Below are 23,172 nucleotides of genomic sequence, written 5' to 3'. Positions count from 1 at the left end.
TTAAAAAAATTTCACTCTTTGTTGTTAAAGACGTCAAATATGATATAAAGCACCAAAAATATTCTTGCAAAAGCTGATGATATCTCTGTGCAAGCTCAGCAAACACTGAAATTCTTCTCCATGCTAATGCTGCTAATGTAGACAGTTGTTGTGCACCCACAACTACATTAATACCAAAAGTCCTACAGTATCACACCATTATAACAGCCTGTGATGTGCTGTCCAACGCTAGATGAAGACACGCCCAGTGTAGGTATGCCAACCATCTCAGCTGGCAGTCTGCTGATATCTCTATTGCTCACTGGGATGGAACAGTAATGAAAGGGCCATTCAGTCTGAGTCAGTGCATTTCAATAATCATTTGATGTGCCCTCCTTCACTTCTCCTTGGCACGTGGTAACACATAGCACCATACGTCACGCAAGCGGCCTCTTGCAAAGCGAGGGGGCTGGGTCCAAGGGAAGGAGAAAATGAAACAGACTTGCCCTTGAGGAGTTCTGATAATTGAGAATAATAAATGATTATTAAAGCTACTCAGAAAAGTAATTAATTGAGAGTTATTTTCATAAATAAGTCCTTAAACTTTAAACAGTGTTTACTTGGACATTCTTTACTTGCACAGAGGAAATTATGAAAGACACACAATGCATCTTTGGCAAATATGTCCTTCAAATGACCACATTTGTCCATTCTCTCCCTAAGCCCTAAATGGGTTGAGCACAAAGAACTCTATTTAAAGAGCCAACCCAGACATGTTGTAAGGCATATAAAAATACTCTACTCTAAATAATAAATTGTTTTCTGATATGTTTTTTCCGCCACAAAAGTTCAAGTACCTCCTTAAAATCCTTCAAACATCGTCTCCTCGTTCTCCCTCATATAAAATCTCAGAATATGTAAATATTGTTGATTTCAAAAGTGCTAGGCACAAATGTCTCCCACTTTACTGTAATGTCCATTCTCAGTGTTTGTGCACTGGAGATTTCAAGTTTCCACACTCGTCTAAGTTCCATACTGGACCACGACTGGCTCCAAACTAATTGTCACAAATCCTGTTTGTGGGCCCACCCCTTGAACTCAGATTTTAATTTTTCCCTTTTGGCAGATGACAACAGCCTTCTAGTTGTGCACAGTGAAGCTCAAACATCTGTAGGAACAAGAAGCAAACCACATTTTTTAGTGGTGGGGGAATTTTTGAAAATTCTCTTGAGATTTGGTCCACAATAAAGGTGCAAAGAGGTGTCTGACAGTTTAAGGTCCACATATGAGCAAGTTTTGGTCTCTGTGTCTAGAACAATCAGCCTTCAGGTCCTCTAGGTTGTGTCCTTCAGAGGATACAACCCCTAAATTTGGACACAGTGTATATAGAATGTTGTGTTGCAATCATAGACTGTAAAAAAAAAAAAAAAAATGTAGTCACCATGACATCACTCCTGTTTTGAAGCCTCGAGTTCGGCATTTTGACCATTGTCATCTTGGATTTTTTGAGCCAGAAGTGACTATATTTGGACGAGAGGATGGAGCTGACCCTGCTAGCTTGATTGGCACGGTGCATTTACAGTCTATAGTTAATAATGCTAATGCTAATTTTGGATAGCGAAAGACAGGCTTAAAACAAAATGTAAAATGTACCAAACACTGAACAAAACTTTTTTTAGATGACCAAAATGTTACAATTAACTTTCATGAACTGAAAACACACTAAAACAGCAACAGCCATGCCAATACTCCTATTCTAATCTGGGGTTATGATATGTAACGTACGTAACCAGCGTTATGTTATGATTGACAAGTCACCATGGTAGCGACCTGTCAATCACAACATAACTGTGCCCTAAAGCATACCCTGCTTTATCTATTTTACTCTAAATAGGACCATAATTTACTAAATGAACATCATGCTGTATTGATGAAGACTTCAAACTAGTGATTGAGACCATAAACTCATTAGGAAAATGTTTACTGAGGTAATAAATTAAGTGAGAAGTAGGGTAATTTTCCCATAGACCTCCATACAATCGGACTTCTTTTTGGAGCCAATGGAGTCGCCCCCTGCTGGCCATTAGAAAGAATGCAGGTTTAAGGCACTTCCACGTTAGCTTAACTTTTCAGACCTTGTGGACCTTCAGGAGCTTGCCACTTGGTTGCAATGCTGGCCCATGCGCAATACTATACACACTGTTTGTTGAATCCAAAATAAATCTGCATTTACTCTGTATTTTGGAGCACGAATCATGGATGTGGTTCTCTAGCTGTACATTTATGAAACTACATTCTTATGTTTTTTTTTATCTGCATATTTTTAACCATATATGAACTTTGTTTCAAATTTGAATGCCAAACTAGCTATCTGAATAACTGCCCCGATAGTTTACAGAGAGAACACGATGTATGTGAGACATGTTTCTGACATTTAATTATTGGTAGGAACTAGAGGAATTTCCTTATTCTTGGTTTGGAATAAAGTTCCTGAAAGAGGAATAAAGCAGCACAGTATTATCTCCCTGCCAAACTTCACTGGTGTTTCTTTAATCCTTGCCTGAATGGCAGCTCAGAGTATTAAAAAGTGAATAATGAGAAAGAGGCTTCTGTAATGCATTGAGTTTTGAGTAATATCAGCCCTTTGGGGCATTACATGTTACAAATCTGAGCAGTTTTTTAGGGGACAGACATGTAATGATTGTCCACCAGTCTGTTGGATTTAGATTTTCTTAAATTCAAAAATAAACTAAGAACAAGGCTGTTTTTGCAATGTATAATTGGTGGTCAGTTACAATACCGTGTTCTCAGCCTTATACTGTACATTCTGTCCCTCTGTTAGTCTAGCAGGTCTGATTCGACACCTTCTCATTGAGTGTGAATATGAAATACAGCCTTGTCATATCCCATATTAAACGGCTATAGGCAAAGGCCGATCAAAAACCTGCTAAATTATAGATGTCAGCCACTTCACTCTAAAGCAGCTGCAATCTCAGTCCAGGAAAGAAACAACAAGAAAGAAAATGTTTTCTGTTATACTGTTTTTGAAATCTTTGGATTTTGGATCTTTGGATCTGCTGTGTGGAGGGATGATTGCATGAGTATGTTCCATCTCAAAATTGTAGATTTTACTAATATTTAGATCCAGTCATTTAATCCAGTCCATTCTTTACTGTAGCTTGTAGGTCAAGTGTTAGCTAAGCTGCTTTTTTATTGCATATTGCATCATGCTGCTCCTTGTCTACTGTGTTTTATCTGCATTTGATTCTGCAACCAGTACGTTTTACTTGAATTTGTAATTTATTGAGCTTAATACTTTTTTAACCTGATTTCTGTGTTGACCTTATATGGATTAAAAGAGACAAAAAGCTTTTTTACCATTTTCAAAGAACACATGTTTTTAAAATAACATGGAATATACAAAAGGTATTGTGGCCTCATATGGCGAGAATTTGTTGTAATTTTTGTCCTATCACATTACTGATTTCTTTGCTTCTCGGCACAGTCTTTATAGTGCAGCTCAACCTGCTTACAGAGCACGATGTGAATACTGAACGTGATTTGTAGTGTTTCTCCATTGTAGTCTCATTACACCATCTGAAATTGCACACCTGTCAACAAGAGGCCACGGGGTAATTGAAAAAAAAAACAGAACAAAACAAACAGATATTTTGTTCATTAATTCAACACAGGTAGAGCATTTTCCCCCAACAACTCTAATACATGTTTGAGAGGACTGCATCATGATGAAGCTCTTGTGATTCTTGCTCATTGTGATCATACACTCTGTGACTGAGTGTCCCTCTGAGGTTCCTGAGTGTGTTGGACCTCATAGGGCTGCTGAGCTCAGTCACTGTATAAATCACAAGGTCTTATTAACAGCACGGTAAAGCTTGTATTTCTTTTTACCAGCCAACCCTTTCGGTAGCAGTCTATCACAGTGCCTGATAGATTATAAACCCTTAAGACGACACCCTAGTCACATCTGGGGCCACAGGCTCCTGCCCCGGCATAACTTAACATGACCATCTGGAGCACGGGTAAAGACCAGGCGTATGTGTTGCAGTGATGCAGCATTAGGATGCAGAGGGTGCGACTGAATGTTGACTGGCCTTATGACAGACAGGAAGGGGCCAGATGACCTGCTGATGACTCTTATGCAAAGTGACATGCATCATCTTTTGTTGAAATGTAATTAAGTGAGAAGAGACTATTAAAGGGCCACCAATCCTAATGACTTCTGCCGTCTCCCTCTTCAACTGCCTGTTTTTCCCCATGATTTGGACACAGTTGCAAATGCAAGAGATCTTGAGATTAGATCACATCATGCATATTTTTTGTCATTTCTCATGAATACATATTCTATATCAGGTTTGGAAATGTGCTGAAAATGTGATTTTGTGCGGCATTATGCAGCATCTTTAATGGCATTCGCTCATTAACTTTCCTTATGCATTCAGCCAAGTAATTGAATTCCCTTTGGTTGTGAAGTAGTGTCTCTCTGCATCCAGACCCTCTCACTATACTTTACCTTTGTGTAAAGCAATTAATTTGTGTAATCTTAACTGCTGACTTTTGCTTTATAAAATGGTTGAAAAGACAACATTAATTTCTGTGGGTGCTTTCATTTGATTCAGTTTGGTCAGTGTCTCTGTCTTCTGTTTGTGCTGTATTTGTGGTGTATAATTTCCTTTCTCGACAGTCCTCTTGTATACATTGAAGCAATTCCACTCCTCAGATCTGTTTTTTCCCAGCGTACAACCTTTTATTGTACCGTGTTTATGGACTCACCAACTGTGTTGGATGTATTGTATAACATGGCAATGGGACAGAATATAGCCACTTTTTTCTTGTAGAGATTTGGCATGTTACTTCCAAATTCAGCTCTTACAACATGAAATGCATTCAAAAGCATATAAAAGAAATGTGTGTAAAGAAAACTGAATATTTCATTTTGATATGTGGCCAAGGACAGTGAGCCTCAGAAACATTTTCATTGCTGTTTTATGTAAGAAGGAAAAGAAAAAAAGATCCAGAATTAAGTCAAGACACCAGGGGCTTCATTTATAAAACAGTGTATAGGATCCAAACCAAAAGTGTACATGTGCACAAAAGCCAAAATGGCGTACGCCAAAAAATAAACGATTTATAAAACTGCGCAAGAATGAATGCATGCGTTTTTCCCATTTATAAATCAAAATCAACTTGACATTTAACCATAAATGGATTCAATGCAAAAGCCCTCACAAATTGATGTACCTGTTGTTCCTGTGGAGAGAGGCAGCAGTGTTGAAAACAGAAGAAAGTCTGAGAGGCTGATGGTTGCAGCAGCTGTTAATGCAGTCAGTGGATTAACTTCACTTCAAATTGACTTGTGGGACATGGAAGCTCACCGCTTGGTATTTGTTAGGCATCTATATAGACACGTACATGACTGATGAGACTACATGCTCAGTATATAAAAAACAATAAACACTGTATTTAACTCCAAAATCCAGCATGCAGGTGTTTCTCTAATTTGCTTAGTCCATATATCGGTGCAGGTGGTGAAGATGTGCCAGGTGGGATGACTGGCGAAGGCAAAGTGTGTTTAGTGCACTCTGTGTGCCTAACAGCACAGTCATGTTCATTGAAGCGATTTTACACACAACAAGTATATAAAAACTCATTAAAATCGTGCTTGTTGATATATGCACACTGTCAGAAGATTTTATTGAAAAGCTGCCACTCTGTTCTCCAGTTCTTTAAAGATATTTGATGTATTTTTCTTGGATGATAAATTCATTAGTTAATTATTGTGGTTGAGGTGAAAAGGAATCAGTATATTCAGGATTAATATCAGGGAAAGGCAAGCCAGACTTTCCAGAATCCTGCTACCGACCACATCCTGGCATCATCCCGACATTTCAGCAATGCTGTGCTGCTCCACAACTGACTGACCGAGTGTAAGCGTGAGTACCTTACAGTCCGATCCTCTCCTCTGTGCTCTAGGGGTTTGTTAATAAATTAGAGATGTAATTGGTTAAGATCTGAGTCGGCTTGTATCTTTTAAAACTGAAAGGTGTTTATGGAATAATTATGGATCACTACAAGCACAAACACATGTAACACTGCTGGCTTGGGTGTTTATGATAAAGTGGATTTATAATTAACGTTTGATATGAAGTGAAATGAAATGTGTGAGAGGAATCATAATACAATCTAGATTCAATTCACCAGCTTGCTATCTGTATCGCCAATTTCTCCTGTCTCCAAAATGTTCATACGCTTGGGTCAGAGTTTCCGAACAAATGTGCTCATTCTTCTGTTAAGTTTGTCTTTATAAATCACAACTTTTTCGTGGGATGTGGCATACTTGGACATGGGCAAGTCCCATTTTGTGCATGCGCAACGGTTATAATTGAGGCCCCAGGATTGTATGCAGGGTTCTTCTAAACCTGGATGTAGCCTAAAAAATTACAAAATGTGCTGTAAATGTGCTCTGACAGCTCTGTGACCTCTAGCCAGATTTGCTCAGTGTCATTTCTCCAGCCGCAACATGTGGACTGAGTGCAAAGCCTTTTTTAAATTATTTATTTTACTACCATGAGTTATGTGCAAGGATCATCTCCTGCTCATACTGCTTAGTTGAAATTTGTAGACATGCCACATACTGTATTAGCACCGCACACAAAAAAGAAAATTAAATAAATGCTGTGACAACCCGTGAGACACTTTGTACCAAGTAGTTCAATTAAAAGATACATCAAAATTCATGCAGTGCCATCCTCATATGATTACCTGCTTTCCAAGTACACACAGGAGTCATGGTATGAAACATTTACAGTAACTGATATAAAATCTGAATTAAGAAAAATTTAAAAAACAAAGGTTGGGAGAATGGAGAACAGGGGGTAAGAAAGTGGACAGGGGCACATTTCCTGTCTGCTGTGGAGGCAATTTGGCAACAGATAAATTATACAAGCCCTCGTCCTGGTTATGCTGTCATGGCAGAGTGGTGAAACCATCCATTAGCTCTTTGTTACCTGTCATCCTGTTGCCTCATGTTGACAGGATTTACGCCCCACATGACATATCTGAGCGCAGCTAGCAGCACAGGCATGCATAGTCATTATGACTCTCTACTATAGGGATGGTGGCGAACGAATGACAAACACAGACACACACATGCTCATTAAAAGTCAGATAAAAAATTGGTAAACAAAATTCTGTTTACTTAAAATGAAATTCAGCTCAGGAAATTCAAAGCCTGTCAGTGACTGAGCAGTTTCATGACCTGTAACTTTTAGTTCACAGGTTATTGAGAGTGTCATTTGAATTCATACATGGATTTATGGGAAAAATTAAAGATAATGGTATAATCACACTCTGGTAATTGCTCCATGAGACAGCTTTGCAGAGGGATTGGTGGCCTGTTGTCATCCGCTTTGGATCTCATGAATAATGACCTGCCTGCACACCCAGACAGGTCTGCTTGCAGCTACGGACAAAATCAAATATAACAATATCAATAATGCAACAATTTTGTAGGGTTGATTATTGGTGGTGGTTCACAAAATATTTACACAATGAGATTTTTGATAAATAATCATCAGTAATGTGGATATAACGACCAAGTGGGTAAATGCAAATAATAGAACAGTTAGAACAGTCTGGTAAGTTCAGAAAATTACATCACTTTACTGTAACACAGCCTTTAAAACCAGGAAAAGACAACACATATCATGATATTACAATATCCAATATCTAAGATGATATCTAGTCTCATATCACATGTTGATATAATATCAGTATATTGCCCAGTCCTACTTGTGGCTTCCTGTACATGTAGACCTGTCTGCAAATCTGTACTGACTCTAGCAACAACCTCATTGTTTGCTTGTTTGACTGACCTCCTCTGCCTTTTGAACTTCTCTTTCTCTCTTCCCTGGTAACCTAAGCCGACCAAACAGCCAGGATCCCTGGATGATGTGTGTTTTCATTCTCCAAACAGCCAGAAGGCTGTGCAGATATTGTCAGTGAGCTCTAAGGCACAGCAGAGCAGGGCTGGCTCTGCAGAGATTGCTCTATAGTGCTTGCTTAAGGCCATGAAGGCAGAATAACATTATGCAAAATGTAGGCTGCATTATGCTAATGTATTATGACCTTTTTTTTTTTTCTTTGCCTCAGCATTGTGTTATGAAGAGAATGAAAAATATATCGATCATCGCAGCGGGGGCCTGTGTTCACTGCTTTTAACAGGTTCATAAGTACAGCTTGATGACACAGAGCGGCATTGTCTGCATTTGCAGGTTTTGCTTGCTCTATCACTTTTTGAGATTAATATACTTGTTTTGTTTTCCATAGAGTCTATTTTTGGAGTAAATTAATCAGCCTAACATTAGTGGGCAGGGCCCCACAAATCTCAACCACCCACCTACTAATCCCCATCATCAATCAGGCAACATGACTATAAGAGGTGCACGTTATTAAAATGAATTGAAAACCATTTCACCCCCACCCCCGACCCCTCCCCACAAAGCAAATATATTCAGTCAGTCTCAGTTGCAGTAATTTAATGTGTAATACAAGGCAAACACCAGTAATTTGAACTCATACTTATTGTAATAAAACACTCATACAACAAAATTACATTTTTAAGAGAGTAGTCTGTATTCAAAATAGTCCTTCACAAAATTGTGCCTTTGTATGAAGCTGACCAGTTATAATTACCTCTAGTAGCACTTTTCCTAAAATGCACCTTTAAATTCAACAAGTCAAATGTATCACTCAAAATTCAAGACCAGTTTGGAACAATGATGATTTATTTTAAGATCAGACTACTAGTACTTTCATGTGACTGAGCTTGTTCGCTGGTTGGGATTCTGCAGCACACATTTAACCTACAGAAGTCTGAAAAAAATGAGTAACTGGAGTCTTGAGCCCAATGCAAGTCAGGTGAAAGTGTCTTGTTTTTAGAGCAACAACACCAGCCCCAGAAAAAACAGCACCTCCATCTAACATTGACATGGCCAGTGCAGGCCTGAGGCCAACACAGCACACATCAGGGTGGGATGCAGCTTGACTCAAAATACAATACAGAGAGTGGTGCTTCATCTTACCTTGGTAAGATATTAAACTATGGTGTGGGAGAAACGCTGTATTCAAATTCATTGGGTACACCACAACCACAAAAACACGGATTAAGAGATATAAACCCCCTAAAAATGCTTACAAAAATAAGGATTACATCATGACAAGATGTCCAGTTGTTCAATGGAAATGTAGGAAAAGCCTTATGTTGTTACAGGCATTTTATTTTTCATATTACCATCTTAAATGTGATGATTTGACATTTTAGTATTATCTCTTTGGTTGAAATATTAATCGTAACATTGAACACAATTTCTTTGGCGCAACGATATATTGTTAGCCTTGATTTTTTTTTTCATTTATTTTATTGTGTTCCACCCTCATGCTGGATCATCCTTCAAACAGGATGATGTGTGAAGGATGCAGCTTAATGGCTCATACAGAAACCGTGGCCTCAATCTTTGATTTCTTTTTTATTACAGGCACTGTAGAAAATAAATCTCTGTTCTTGGTCTTACTATTTTTTGGTGGGGAAGATGCTGTATGCAGTACTGTAAATGTGTATTGATGTTATAGGTTATTAGGCCAGATGCGGTCATAACAAACCCAAATTTGAAATTGTAATGCACACTGGTATTTTCTGGTGTGGACTGAGAATCTGTTAACAACTAAACAGTATGCAGATGTATGTCTGTTCTCTTTTGCTGAAGGTCTTGCTGTTCTATGTGAGGAATGTTGCACAGAGCGTGAAATAGTTTCACAAAGCTTTTGGGAGGAGGAGTGTTTGATTCATAACTATTTCACATCTGAAATGAAGAGTACGTTCAACCATAGCTTTTTTTTAATGCCATCTGTTGTTTAGATGCCAAAATGAATCTGCATATCTCAAAACTAATGAGAAACTAATGGGCCATCACAAAAAGTCCATGAATACGAGCTGTGGCATTACGTGGAAGCAAATGATCCTGCATGCAGTGACTCGTCAGTGTTTTGTTTTCCATTACACAAATGCCTTTTTTTCTTTTTCGGTGAATGCAGATTCTTTCCCCACCCAGTTGACTTGAAAATCTCCTCTACCTGTGTTCATGTTGTTTACTGTACAAAGAAAAACTTTTATTTTAAAAGTTTCTCCAACCTACCAGTCCGTCTGCACATTAAGGGTGGATGATATGGCCGTAAAATATCACAATATTTCAAGGTATTTCTGCGATAATGATATCGCACTTCTTACATATTACCATGGTTTGTTGTCTATCTGATCTTAAACCACTTCCACACTACTGAAGTCGCTCCCCTTTTTAGAACTAACTCCTCTACCGTGGAGCCAATAGACAATGTTACTTTCACTTTCAGCCCTGCTCGTTGTTGCTGTGCGTAACCGTATGACGTCATTACGTCAACAAGTCAAAATATTGCCATTATCATGATATGACTTTTTTATGTCATATTAAAAATTATACCGATATTATCGTGAACAATACAATATGGCACACTGCTACTGCACATATACTTTACTAATTATAAAATTCAACCCAAACTTTCAGGAGATGGATGCACCGATCAGTCTTTAATTTACTCATTACTGATTGACTCAAAGAGGCGCTGCGAATATTATATTATATTATTATTCATTGGGATGTGACTGGTGACTCATAAACAATTAGTTTATGAATCAATTAGTCAGTAAAAATAATTGTTAGTCACAGTCTTAGATGTGACATTTCAGGGTTGTGGAGAACAATGATTCTCTCAAATTGCCAAACTATATAGGATGAGGGTGTTTGACATTGAGGTCACTTTTGATTTTTCAGTAGGTCCAGACCAACAAAAAAAATTATATATTGATTGCTGTTAGTTCTGGTCCAATTCACATTTACACAGGCTTTATATGAATGACTGAAGTTTTACAGACTGACAGGTAACTCATTCCTTAAGCAGTTTTGTCCTGTATCATCAGCACTGTGTGGAAAATTAAACTATGATGACTGACACCAGGTCATGCTGCATTTTATTGAACCTTACATGTGTATATATGTACACTGGCGTACCAAAGGGCTCATGAAGAAATACGTGATTATGAGACTTCAACTAAACCTCATTTTATGAATAATGACGACCAGATTGGTCAAAAGATCACTTCCTTAAGTAATTTAGCTTTTGAATTCATATTAAAATCACATACTGTATCTACTGTCACTCAGTCCTGTAGTTGGTCCGTTTTGCTTTCATATCACAAACGTACCAAAGTTTGCTTCCAAGCAAACTTTTTCAGGTGGTCTCAGTGCAGTTGTATAGTAAACACCATAGTTCGATTGACAGCTTTCACACCAGCCTAAATGAAGCAAATGGACAAGCACACCCAACAGTTCCCAACAGGTTTGAAAAACAACAGGTCAGATGTGAAAGCTGAAATTGATTGTTCTAATTGTTCATTGTATAAATGTAGTCGCTGCTACATTACTAGTCATGAATTATACCTTTTGTCCATGTACAGGAAACAAAATGTGTGCATGTTTTGACCTGAGTTGTTGTTCTCTGTGCAGACAGACTGCTCCAGCGACAGTGAGAGTGAGGACAACTTCATAGTCGTCCCTCCTCGAGACCACCTGGGTCTGGCTATCTTCTCCATGCTCTGCTGTTTCTGGCCCTTGGGAATCGCAGCATTTTACTTCTCACAGGGGGTGAGGACACAAACACAACAGCATGCAATGCACATACCTCCTAAGTTGTGGTCTGTCACACATGAATGATGCAGCATCTGTTTGTAGAGGTGTAACATAAAACAGGTGCATCTACCCACACATACGCACATATTTTCATAAATAAGTAGACATGGGAACACACAAACACACTTGAACACACTCAGGTGTATGTATGACTCATCATCATCAGAAGATTAAGGGCTATCACACATAAAAACGGAATGTCAGCAGACTCTCCTACTGCCGATCCAAGGCCATTTTTTACTGAGCTGCCCATCAATAACTCAAGGCCAATCTGTAATGGCTGCTTGATGTTCTGTAAACAGGTTGAAAGCCGGCTTTCAAGATTATATAAATCACTTTCAAGGCTCAGTGTTCAAAATACAAAGATGAGAGAGGGCCTTTGAACTAGTGGCGTCTTCAGAGGAAATGATTTTGGACCCAATTACAGGTGTGCTGGCATATTAAAAGTGATGAACTCTCAGAAACATTTAACAGCTTTGTCAGATCAATATAGTTGATGTTTGAAACGCATGATTTGTGGGAAGAGATGCATGAAACCACACTAAAGACATTGTTTTAAAGGGCCACTTCACCGATTTTACACATGAATTTCAGTTTACTCAGTGTGAGGGGCTCTACTCAGCCTGCAAAAACATCTGTATAATGTTTCCTTTGGCTTTGGAGGAAGCTGTCTAAAAATCTCTGAGAAAATAACCTTGACAATGTTATCAGGGGAGTGTCTAAAGAAAGAGGCTTCTGAGTTGCATTATGGGAAATGCAGGATCCAGCATTTTTGGAGCACACTAGGGGCTACAAGTCAGGATATTTGGGCCTCTGCTTCGCAAGTTCTGACTATTCTTTTTTTAAACTGTCTCTCATAAGTCTTCAGCTTTATGGAAGTGCAATATTAAATATCTGGCGTATGCCTTCTGAAAACCATTTTCCCCCTAATTCCCCTATTGTAGGTCTAAAAAGGAGCTGTCTTTCTGGTTCAGTTATCTTTCTGGCTTCCATGCACAAATTCAGAGAAGTAAAACAGAGGTAGTGCTTTAATGATAAAAGTATCATTCCTTATATTCAGAGCTTGCATGTTAAATTCCTTGATAGGTAATAGATTGGCATTCAACATTGTATATTAATCGAGATAAGGCTCTTGGAAACTATCTTTCCAGAGATACAGTATTTACTTTGATGTAAAGGTGATGTCACATTATTATGTAGACACATATAGACATATAGACATATATTTCAGATGTGTTGATCATTTGAAATTCACATCATGTTTTGGTTCATATACTGTATGTTGCTTCTGCTCACCTTAAATCTGTCAGACAACAATCACCAAGGTGTAGTAGAAGAAATCCTAAGAGGTCTTTTTACAACAGGAATCAATGTGTATAGTGTTTGTTGAAGTGTAGAGACAGCAGCAATTTCCAAAGAAAACAAGCCCATGTGATTTTGAAGTTCTGTCAGTGTATGACAAGGCTATGTTTTTAGCCGGTAACATTGACAAACTGCACATAATGGTTGTGTAATGGATTCCAACTGGACTCCCACTGTCTTTTCAATTCTGTAGGAAACAATTTCGATGATGATGTGTCAGTCAAGCAAAGAGCACAGGGATTGCCGCTTGTCTTGCCACTAATCAATTCTGTCTCTCTTAGATGCACCATCAATACAAGGAGCATATTGGAGCACACACAGACATACAGTGTATGTTTAAAAGCACATGCACATTGTATGCACACACATGCTAGAGACAGGCAACTGTGAAGCTTTTCTGTAAATTGCTCCGCCTTTTACTATAAATTCTTATCAAAAGCTTGAGCATTTAGCTGTCTTATCTGTGGGCACAAGTAGTCCGAGACACATGAAGGCAGTCAGTGAATTATCTTGTCAGGAGCTAATTTGATTCTTCCTGGGTAATTATGGGAAAGTGATGGTTGTGTTTAGGGATGGATGGCTTTTCTGCCAATCTCCCTCCTTTAGAAGGTGCAGTCCAGAAGAGCTGTCAGGAAAAGATATGGTGGGAGTCTGGGATTGCTTCATTTTATAGCTCAATAACCCACTTCACTGGTCTTCATTTCATTCAGTCGTTCAGGAAGCCACTAAACTAAACAAATGAATTCTGTAGGAGTTAGTGCGAGGATATTGTACATTTTTAGCAGAACATGGGCTGTAATTTGATTATCTGTATAAATTTCTATGCTGCTCTGAGAAGAGTGGGATATGTACTGCCCAACAAAAATGCCAAAATGCAGTAACTGGCTTACTTATTTGGTCAACTTTTGTCAGATTCTAACTTTTTGACATTTGTTTTATCATATAAAAAATGAATATGCCTTAGGAATGTGTAAAAATGTGAAAAAACAGAAGGTGAAATTTATTTAATTTAAAGTAAAATCTATTTTATTGTAATTTATGCATTTATGCATGCTGCTCAGAGTAATCTCAGTTAGCGGCTCTTCTATATTGTTCTTGATGCATTCTTGGTTTTCATAGCACCCTCAATCTAACTAATCTAGACTAGTGCAGGTGCATGTTTATTGGCTTAATCGAAGAGTTGAGGTAGTGTAGAAATGCAGGAAATTTGTTTTAAATTACAATCTTTTTTCTGGGGGAGACAAATCCCCCACACTGACCCCCAGGGGAACAAATCTCACTCCAAGCTGAAGTCCTAACTTGGCATCCCTGAGTTTAGAAATGATAGCACATCAACTTCGCCACTTACTCCCAGGACATTTACAAGCAAACAGGTTAGCCACTGTAACAGAGTCTGTGGAAGGCAGATCAATAGTGTTTTTGTCCCACTGGAAGGTCAGGCCTAGTCAAACAGAGAGCTGCTGGCTTCTCAAGGACAGGAGTTGAATGTGTGTATCATTGTCAGTGAACACACACAGAGAAAACAGACATGCATTCATGCACTGCTTCAAATCGAGTGTATCCTATTTGCCAAAGACTACATCTTTCATTCAATGTAATGTCTTCATGGTAAACAGTGCTGCACAGAATTCAGCCTTAACCGCCCACATACACACACACAACTGGTAATGACTAGAATACCATGAATGTCTGGGGAAAATTAGCTTTGAACATTTGATTGGGAAGCGGAATTGAGTTTCAATTATTGCCACTAATAGGGTGAGTGTTTTGTTTGGAGATGCTGATAAATGTTTCTCTCTGCTCTGAGACATCTGCGCTGGCAAGTGCAGAGAGTTGAGAAGCCGCAGCGATTCCTTTCACGATTATGCAAATAGGACTCCCCTGAAGTTATCTTACGGCGTACACGTCGTCATAATGGATGAAAATGAATGAGCTAATTATTGTGGAACAGTTTATGTATTAGTGTGTGTGTCGGCGTGAGGGAGGTTGAGAGACAGACACAGAGAGCGAGAAAGAGAAAGGGAGCGATTTAGGGCTTTATGTGTCGTTTATTTGGAAGAAAAACCTGTTGAGGTGTGCTGAATTGACTTCCAATAGCGCATCGCAATATGAGCCTCAATGTAGCTAAGTCTGAGATGTTATCTTTTTTCTATGACACCACATTTCAATCATTTTGTCAAGGTTGTAGAGATAATGCCTTAATGCTTCTAACCATCTCCCTCTCAAGGATATTCAAGGAAAATTTCCACACATTGACATATAGGTTATACACAGCTGATGCTCAATGAGAGAATAAGCACACACACACTTTCAACCGACTACCCTCATCTGTTTTTCCACATAGTTATATCTAGTCTTTCAGAATCCTGTTCCTCAGGGAGACCCAAAACATGCATTCATTTAATTATCTGTGTGAAGTGGAGAAAAAAAAAGGATAAATCAAGGTGTGTTTAACCATTATTTTCACTGGAGGAATGAAATGACAAGCATACGCCCTTCAACTGCAGTTTCCTGCCAGTTTATAGAGAGACTTAAAGACCTTGCTGGGGGGTGTAATACATCCTCAAAAAGAGAATGTTCTCTGTCTCTTTTTGAAAGAAAACTCAAACCTAATTTCCCATAAGGCCTTCAAAACAGTGCTTTTGTTTCAATAATTACAGCGTGGAAGCTAAAGGCCCTGTCTTGAATACATGTCCTTTGTATACTGTAGATTTGCTTCTTGACCTTTGGAGGCATTTGTGTAAGGAGTCTTTCTTTCTGGCTCTCATCTGGCTGTCTTTGTCTTGGACTATTAAACATTGTCTTCTAAAATCCTTTTTGGCACTAATGAAACACTTTGTGCACAGCGGAAAGACCCTACTCATAGTTTTCTTTCAGTAGTAACAACCGTCACTCATAAAAGGTAAATGGAGTTAGGTTATGAATTTATTCATTATTCAGTTGATGAAAGCACTGTAGTTACAGATGCTGAGAGATCTTTAGCTAAAAAACATCTCCATTTTGGATGCACTCAGAGCATCTTAAAGACAACTCTAATATGGTGGAATACAAACAACATAATCAAGAACTTGCATTTCATTCCACTACAATGAACATAACAATCCACTTGAAATGAGTAAATAGCCATTATGCAATGATGCTTCCTAAGGTAATGCAGGAAGGACAGATACTAATTAGATCATTCGCTTTGCTTAGCAATAATATATGTGCCACCGCATGTCTTATTATTCCAATATTATAGGCTAATGACAGACTGAACACATCATACTTTGTCATTTGCATCTGTCGTAATGAACTGACTTTTCAACGCTGATTCCACTAGAATGTGGTATAAATAGGCAGAGACTATGAATAATAGAGCATTTTTCACAATTGTACATACAAAGTATAGATGAAAAGGCATCAGTAAGCATTCAGTATTTATAAAAAAGGGGAAAAACATCTGTATGAATACCAAGAAAAGGGTACGGCTGGCATATAGATTTTTTTTTTTTAAATTACAAAAGGTTAAATTAGGTGTAGCCCTACGTGATGCAAACTTTAAAGGGGGAAAACTTTGACATGCAGCCTTTGATCTGTTTGATATTACTATTGTGAAATCTACCTGATTTTTACTGCAGTGTTACCTGACTATTATACTTCTGTTTGACTATCACTAGGTTTGTGAAATACAAAAGCATTTGGTTAATTAAAATTCACCTCCTTATCAGTCCAACTGTTATTTTGTAGCTGCTTATTTGGCTCAGGATCACAATGCCAAAAGTGTTACATCCTCTAGCTCCTCTTGGGGAATGTCCATGTGCTTCAGCTGGGAGTTTTAGTCTCAGTGCGTATTTTTGCCTCAGGCTCTCCCTTCAGTTAGCCATATAAAGCCCTCTTAAAAAAGAAAGGCGCCATGAGGTCAGGTGCCAAACCCAAGCAGGTCTTCTCAATGAGGAAAAGCAGTAGCTTGATTCCTAAGTCCTCCCAGATTTATGAGATTCTCACTCTTTTATGAAGAAAAAGGAAAAGAAAACTCTTTTTATCCACAGTCTGAGAGCTTGTGAGCAAAGGTGAAATCCATGTTCTCATGGATTTGTGAGGAGCCATGCTTTGGTGTTTATTTTTCTGTTCACACACAGTTACATACAAAGTCAGCATCATTGCAGATGGTGCACCTAACTTGCAGTCAGTGTCACAATCCCTCTTGACCCAGTGATGAATAAAAAACCATAAACTCGTCCTGGAGCAGCAGCTCACTCCCAAACTTTTATTATGAGAAAACTGTGGTCTTAGAGTAGGGAGTACTAACCCTGATACATACTTCATCTCACTCACACACATCACAGATCAGTTCCATCATTATTAGAATTGATTAAACAAAACAATGAAGGTCATTTCACACACTCACATGCTGCATTTCAAACTGTGCTGGCAGAGATGCAGCACAATAATCTGACAATAAATTGTGGTTGCAATTCAGCAACTGTTGCTGATCTGTTGGCACCGATGAATCATCAACAAGAGAAAACAAATTAATAGATTAATATGTGGCAGCGTTTGTAACAAAACAGAAGAGAAATAAGTTTGGGTGAAGATAATGGAGACAGCCACTGTAACACATTCTACTTTTGTCTGCATGTGTGTTGTTTCTGCTTCAGTGCTGACCTCCATTTGGCGATGTGAATGAAAACAGCAAATCAAAATAGGTGTCTCTCTTCTTTCCATTTCCCCCCTGGCAAACAAGTCCATTCAAATAGTAATATAGCAAGAGGATACACAGCAGAAGCCACACTGTAAACACATCAACAATGGCCAGGATAAACAAGATAAACCACTATTCGACCACTATTCATTGTTGTATTATTTCCAGGCAGTATGGAATGATATAAGAAGCAAATACCCTTTTTATAACCAGTTAAATAGTTGATGTTACCATCTGGCTAATTAATAAACATCAGTCCAGGAGGATCGTGTTTACTTTGTCTAGCTCATTAACAGAGACATCCAGTGATGCTGTATTTAATTGTCTTAATAGTATTAAATACTAGAAAATAGACTGTTTAATGTAGTCACAAGCTTTGTTCATTTCTGTTTAAGATTGCTTGTTTTGCATTGTGAACATCAGTTCCAACTTAATCATTTGTTTTTAACTCAAGTAACAAATTATTAAAGCTGATCAAATCAATATATTTACATCAGCAATGGATCAAATTACTACATGTAATGTGAAAGGTGTCGCTCATAAGTTTTAAGCAACCCTAACCCTAATTCCCCTAACCCTAAACCTCCTAAACCCCTAACCCCAAACCCTATTTCCAGAATATTGGCAAAAGAAAATTCCAATTAATGTGTGAGCTGGATAGTTCCCTCAAGAATTGGTGGAGAGATAAACAGAACTATAATGAGAGTGAATATTAGAATTACATTTGTCTGATGGACACAAACATTAATCCAAAATAATGCTAATGTTGCTTCGTATCTGCTGGATGTGCTGGCTGTGAAACTTAAAATAATTTGTTTATTAATCATGAATACTTTATTTAGACTATGCAAATATTGAATTAACCATTTCATGATGTAACACAATATTAAATAATAAGTATCTCATTATTTATTAGTGAATGTTTTTTTTTAGTGTGCTGGTTGATTATGTTGTGAAAGCTTGTGCAGCTGTGGCTCTGTGCCTTTTTGAATCACCAAACCATTTCTAAGAGTCATCAGAGGAAGGACCAATTCCATAAAAAACCGAGAGGAAAAACATAGTGACTCTGGTCTTGTTCATAATCTCAATTCAATTTCTCTAGAGATGGGATTTTTAGTTTAGATGGTGCAGGTGATTAAAAACAACAGATAGTGTTTTGTTTTAGTGTTATGGTTTTAATAGAGGTTAAACATTTGTATCAGCAATGCACTTCATGCTGACAAAGTCATTTCACAGGACAAAATAAATTATTCACAATTTCAACATTTTGATTGCAAGATTGTCAGTCATGTGTGATACTGTGTTCCAGTGACAAGAAGGACTTTCAGTTTTATACTAGTGTTCGAAAGCAATTCTTATATAAGCAGAACAGTTAACACAACAACACAGAGAGGATCTATATGTGCCTATAGTGGGCTGTAAAAATGCACTATAACTTTAAATACACAGTAACTGGGTCATGCTGATAAAAGGGTTGTTGAAGAATAAAACCTCTCCATGCAAAAAAGCAATGTTAGTACACAATGAACCTGCTTATTAAATAACCAACTTCAAGATTTTTTTTTTTAGCTTTTACTTGTGAATATAAAGTAGTTGTTGACAATTTTTCTCATTTACTTGAGTCTTGAAAGATGTAGCATAATCTCTCCTGCTCTTTGTTGAGTTTTTTATGACAAATTTTGATAAATCTGCTTTAATCATGTGCCATTTATCATTCAGTGCAAGCAGGTCATATGACCGTAACCTCAAGTCCTTGACATTTTCACACTAATTGTCATTTTTTAGTCCTGCCATGCATGATGAGCTCTCCTGGGTTACACTGAGCTGCTTGTTCAATATTCCCATCCTCCAATTCCATTTCCTTTTTTTTTCACACTGCCACAGAAATAATAAACAGCTTCTGAAACTGTGGTTCTTTTGAGAAATGAGTTCTTTCTCCTGAGGACCCCAATCTCTATCTGACTTTCTTCTTTTCTTGTATTTTCTCTTTTCCAGACCACCAAGGCGGTGCACAAAGGTGACTTTCCACTGGCCAACATCGCCTCCCGACGCGCTTTGTTCCTAGCTGCCCTCTCCATCACTATAGGCACTGGTGTGTATGTGGGGGTGGTGGTTGCTCTCATTGCCTACCTTTCGAAACCAGGACACATATAGCAGCCACACTTTCCCGCCACACACTCCAGGGAGCCCAGGAAGAGAACCTCTCGGGAACAGCATTGCTCCTGCAGGTTTCAAAGAAAGTTTTTTGGAGATGTACAGTTTTTCCCTCCACCTTCCTTTCTTTCCAGTCTTCTCTCCCCACAGGCCCTCTGTCAACCGAGATTAGCCACAGTGACTGGAGAGAGGTCAAGCTGGAGGGTGAGAAGAGGGGGAATTGGGGATAGACTAAGTTTTTTCTTTTTTTTGAGGCAGGGAGTGGGTTTGAGTAATGGAAGTATTCCATGTTGGAGCCCAGTTTGCATCCCATTGACATAAATCCCTGTTGGCTTCATCTTCTTATGGTTGGCTGTTTTTTAACTTCCAAGACCCCTGCAGAGACTTTGAGGAGAAAAAACTGAGACAATATTAGTTCCTTAAACTTTTGAGCAATTAGCAGAGGTCGAAGAGAGTTAGAAATCAACACAGTATCACACTCAAACCACGTGTATGTTGTCTGCAGTAAAACCCAGAGCGTCTCTGTGGAGTCCTGTCTCCTCCTGTTTCCCGTCATCTCAGTTTGCCTCCCAGGACAGTATTTAACGTATCACGTTAATCCATCTTGACAAAGGAGTGCTTACATTTCCAGAGAAACTTTCAAAATGTACAGAACTACTGTGCTGACAATAATGTTATCATTAAAGAATAAAACTCTGAGAGGTGGAAAAAAAATGATCAAATAAGATTTGCAGAGACTGTTTCTTTCTCATCGAACAATATGCAGTGGCATGAATTACAAGAATCTCAAGCCTGTGCTTTACCTCTAAGAGGGCGTTACTATCCAACCATTGAAGACCTGAAATCTAACAAAATCATACCAGACAGGGTTTGCCTATATGAATACAAATGTGTTTTGTTTTTACGTTTGTCTTTTTGCGCTCCCTGCTGTCTAAAGGCACCTTGATTAATCTCGCTTTAAGTAATGTTCATTTATAGCCTTTGAAGTAAAGCACAGATGTGCAGTGGCCAGATGGTCAGAAATTCAGGGGAACGGTGTCCAGCGTCTCACACGTTTGCTGCATGTTTCTGGATGCAGCAAACGAGGATGTTATAAATGTTATAAATCAGGTAGATAATGTCATTAAAAGGCAGGCCTTACGTATCCTCTGGGGCTGCACATATAAACAAAAGTGTTACAATCTGACAGCTTTGAATTTAGCTGTGATCAGTTATTCTTTGCATGACTCTAGCTATGCCAGCAGTATACTGCTACGCATGATTGATTGGATTTAGAACTTGTTTTTGTCAGATCATAAAAAAAAGTTTCAATTAAAATTGATCAGGCTGTGAAGGGGGTCATATTTTTGGCAGTATTTTAACCAACATTCCTCAATTAAGCTATTAACACAAATAGCATTCTACAGTAATAAAATGCTGAGACATTTCTATTTGTTTCCTCACACTTTTTCAAGAATTCCCACGCAAGTTTGGAAACAGACACTCATGCAGACAAATTCATTGAATCTTTCTATGAAGGGCTTATTGATTACCGATGTTTTGGTTTGTGTTTCTTTTAAATAATGTAAAATTAAAGCCAGGCAGATGCTAGTTCAAGCAGTGAAGCCTCAAGAGGTGACATTATACACTTGGTTTCCCTGCACACGTCCCGCATTAGTCATACCTGACATTTATGGTGCACAATTAGCTCCCCGTAATGGCTTTTTCTGAAGGAATGTGTACTGTCTGGAGCATAGCCCTAAAATAGCACAACCACATTAATTTCACTAATAAGCCCACTTTTGGCATCACCGCTTGCAGTCAGACCCTGCAAGTAAACAATCCATTTACACATCCCCAGCTCTGTGAACATTTTAAAATAAACATGTAAGTCAGTTCTCTTGTGCTAATGAAGAGTGAATATTGCCCATATTCTCCACGAGGGGACATTTCAAAGTGTGCTTTGCTTAAATAAAAACTGCAGCTACGACTTCAAGCTTTTTTTTTTCTTTTTTTCTTTCTTTTTTTTTTTTTTGCTGCCTTTGTGAGTAAACATCCAGTTGTCTTTTGATTAAAGGCAGTCAGATAAAGACCTCGATGAGCTGAACGCTGATTGATTTCTAGGCATTTGCTCGGAGCCATCGCATTCACCTCATTGAGTATCTGGTCATCTGAAAAGCTCGTTATTCCTGGTTATTACACTGTATATGTTTGGCCTTTTAAACGCTGACCCCTTCTGACCACATGTTCCAGTGTTAACTCATGATTCCACAACAGTGTGCGTACAAATCATGACCATCACTGTAACTAAACTAAAAGACTCTGTATGTTTGCTTTCATCTCTTGGAGAACGTTTTATCGCTGATAATGATGAACATGCTTTGTGTTATGTAGCGTGCCATTCAAATGATGTATTTTTATCTGGCTTCTTTGGCAACCTGGTATTGTGCGATGTGTCACAACAGTATGTGGTTTTCAATGCTTTTTTTTTTTCCTCACTGTGATGAGCTGATGTACACATCCACGCGACAAAGACATTTGCTGATGCGTTCCTCAATGCCAGGGTGATAGTGTTCTCTCTGTGTCGTGCTCTTAAGCCGAAATTAAAGAAGAAGACTTCTGTTTTTTTAATTTACATTTCTGTTTTGGGATTATTTTTTTTGTGTGTGTGAAGGCAACATGTACATAATGCAAATAAAGACATGTTCAAATGTAATGACAAATAAATCAGAAAGGAAGGATGGCCTTTCTTAAAAGCAAAATTTGTTTTTCTCTGTGGTTTATATAACATGACGGTTCAAATCTGAAAAAAAAAAAAATCTCCACAGCCTGAGAGAATGAGCTGAGTAATTGAGATGCTTGAGTTGTCCTTAAAGCAAAGGCAAACAGACTGAGTCATGGAGTGTAGGTGGTTTTGCCAGAAAAAGTCGGAGGAGCAGCTCAGAAATTTGTAGCTGCGGTGCTCTCATAGCTGCGTGCAGCAAAGTACACCTTTCTTTGTGCTGTCACCATCATGGTCATTGAGCATAAATGTAGAGCTGCACTCTGCTCAATGTTACATGTCACACTGAACAATAAAAGTACAGGACAAACTGACATTTCACACTGTGCCTTAATATTATACTGATAGCTGCATTCACACAGTCTAACAGAGCAGCGATTATGTTTTAGTGTGCTCGGATTGTCAGGTATGCAGCCTATTATCTGCAAAACACT

General features: G+C 38.4%; 1 protein-coding gene across 3 annotated transcripts in view; it reads left to right on the top strand.

Annotated features, from left to right (window-relative positions):
* syndig1l (synapse differentiation inducing 1-like) overlaps window positions 1-22,672 on the top strand; it is a 37,281-nt gene extending 14,609 nt beyond the window's left edge. For all 3 annotated transcript variants that reach the window (XM_042389630.1, XM_042389628.1, XM_042389629.1), the window contains exons 3-4: window positions 11,595-11,732; window positions 19,819-22,672. In XM_042389630.1, coding sequence (XP_042245564.1) covers window positions 11,595-11,732; window positions 19,819-19,977 — 297 coding nt within the window. In that variant the 3' untranslated portion in view covers window positions 19,978-22,672. The remainder of the gene's footprint in view (window positions 1-11,594; window positions 11,733-19,818) is intronic.
* Window positions 22,673-23,172: the final 500 nt, after the last annotated feature.

The sequence above is a fragment of the Thunnus maccoyii genome, chromosome 17 (assembly GCF_910596095.1).
Source record: "Thunnus maccoyii chromosome 17, fThuMac1.1, whole genome shotgun sequence".
NCBI lineage: Eukaryota > Metazoa > Chordata > Actinopteri > Scombriformes > Scombridae > Thunnus > Thunnus maccoyii.
The sequence above is the reverse complement of the archived record's forward strand: the minus strand, read 5'-3'. Positions and strand labels throughout refer to the sequence as shown.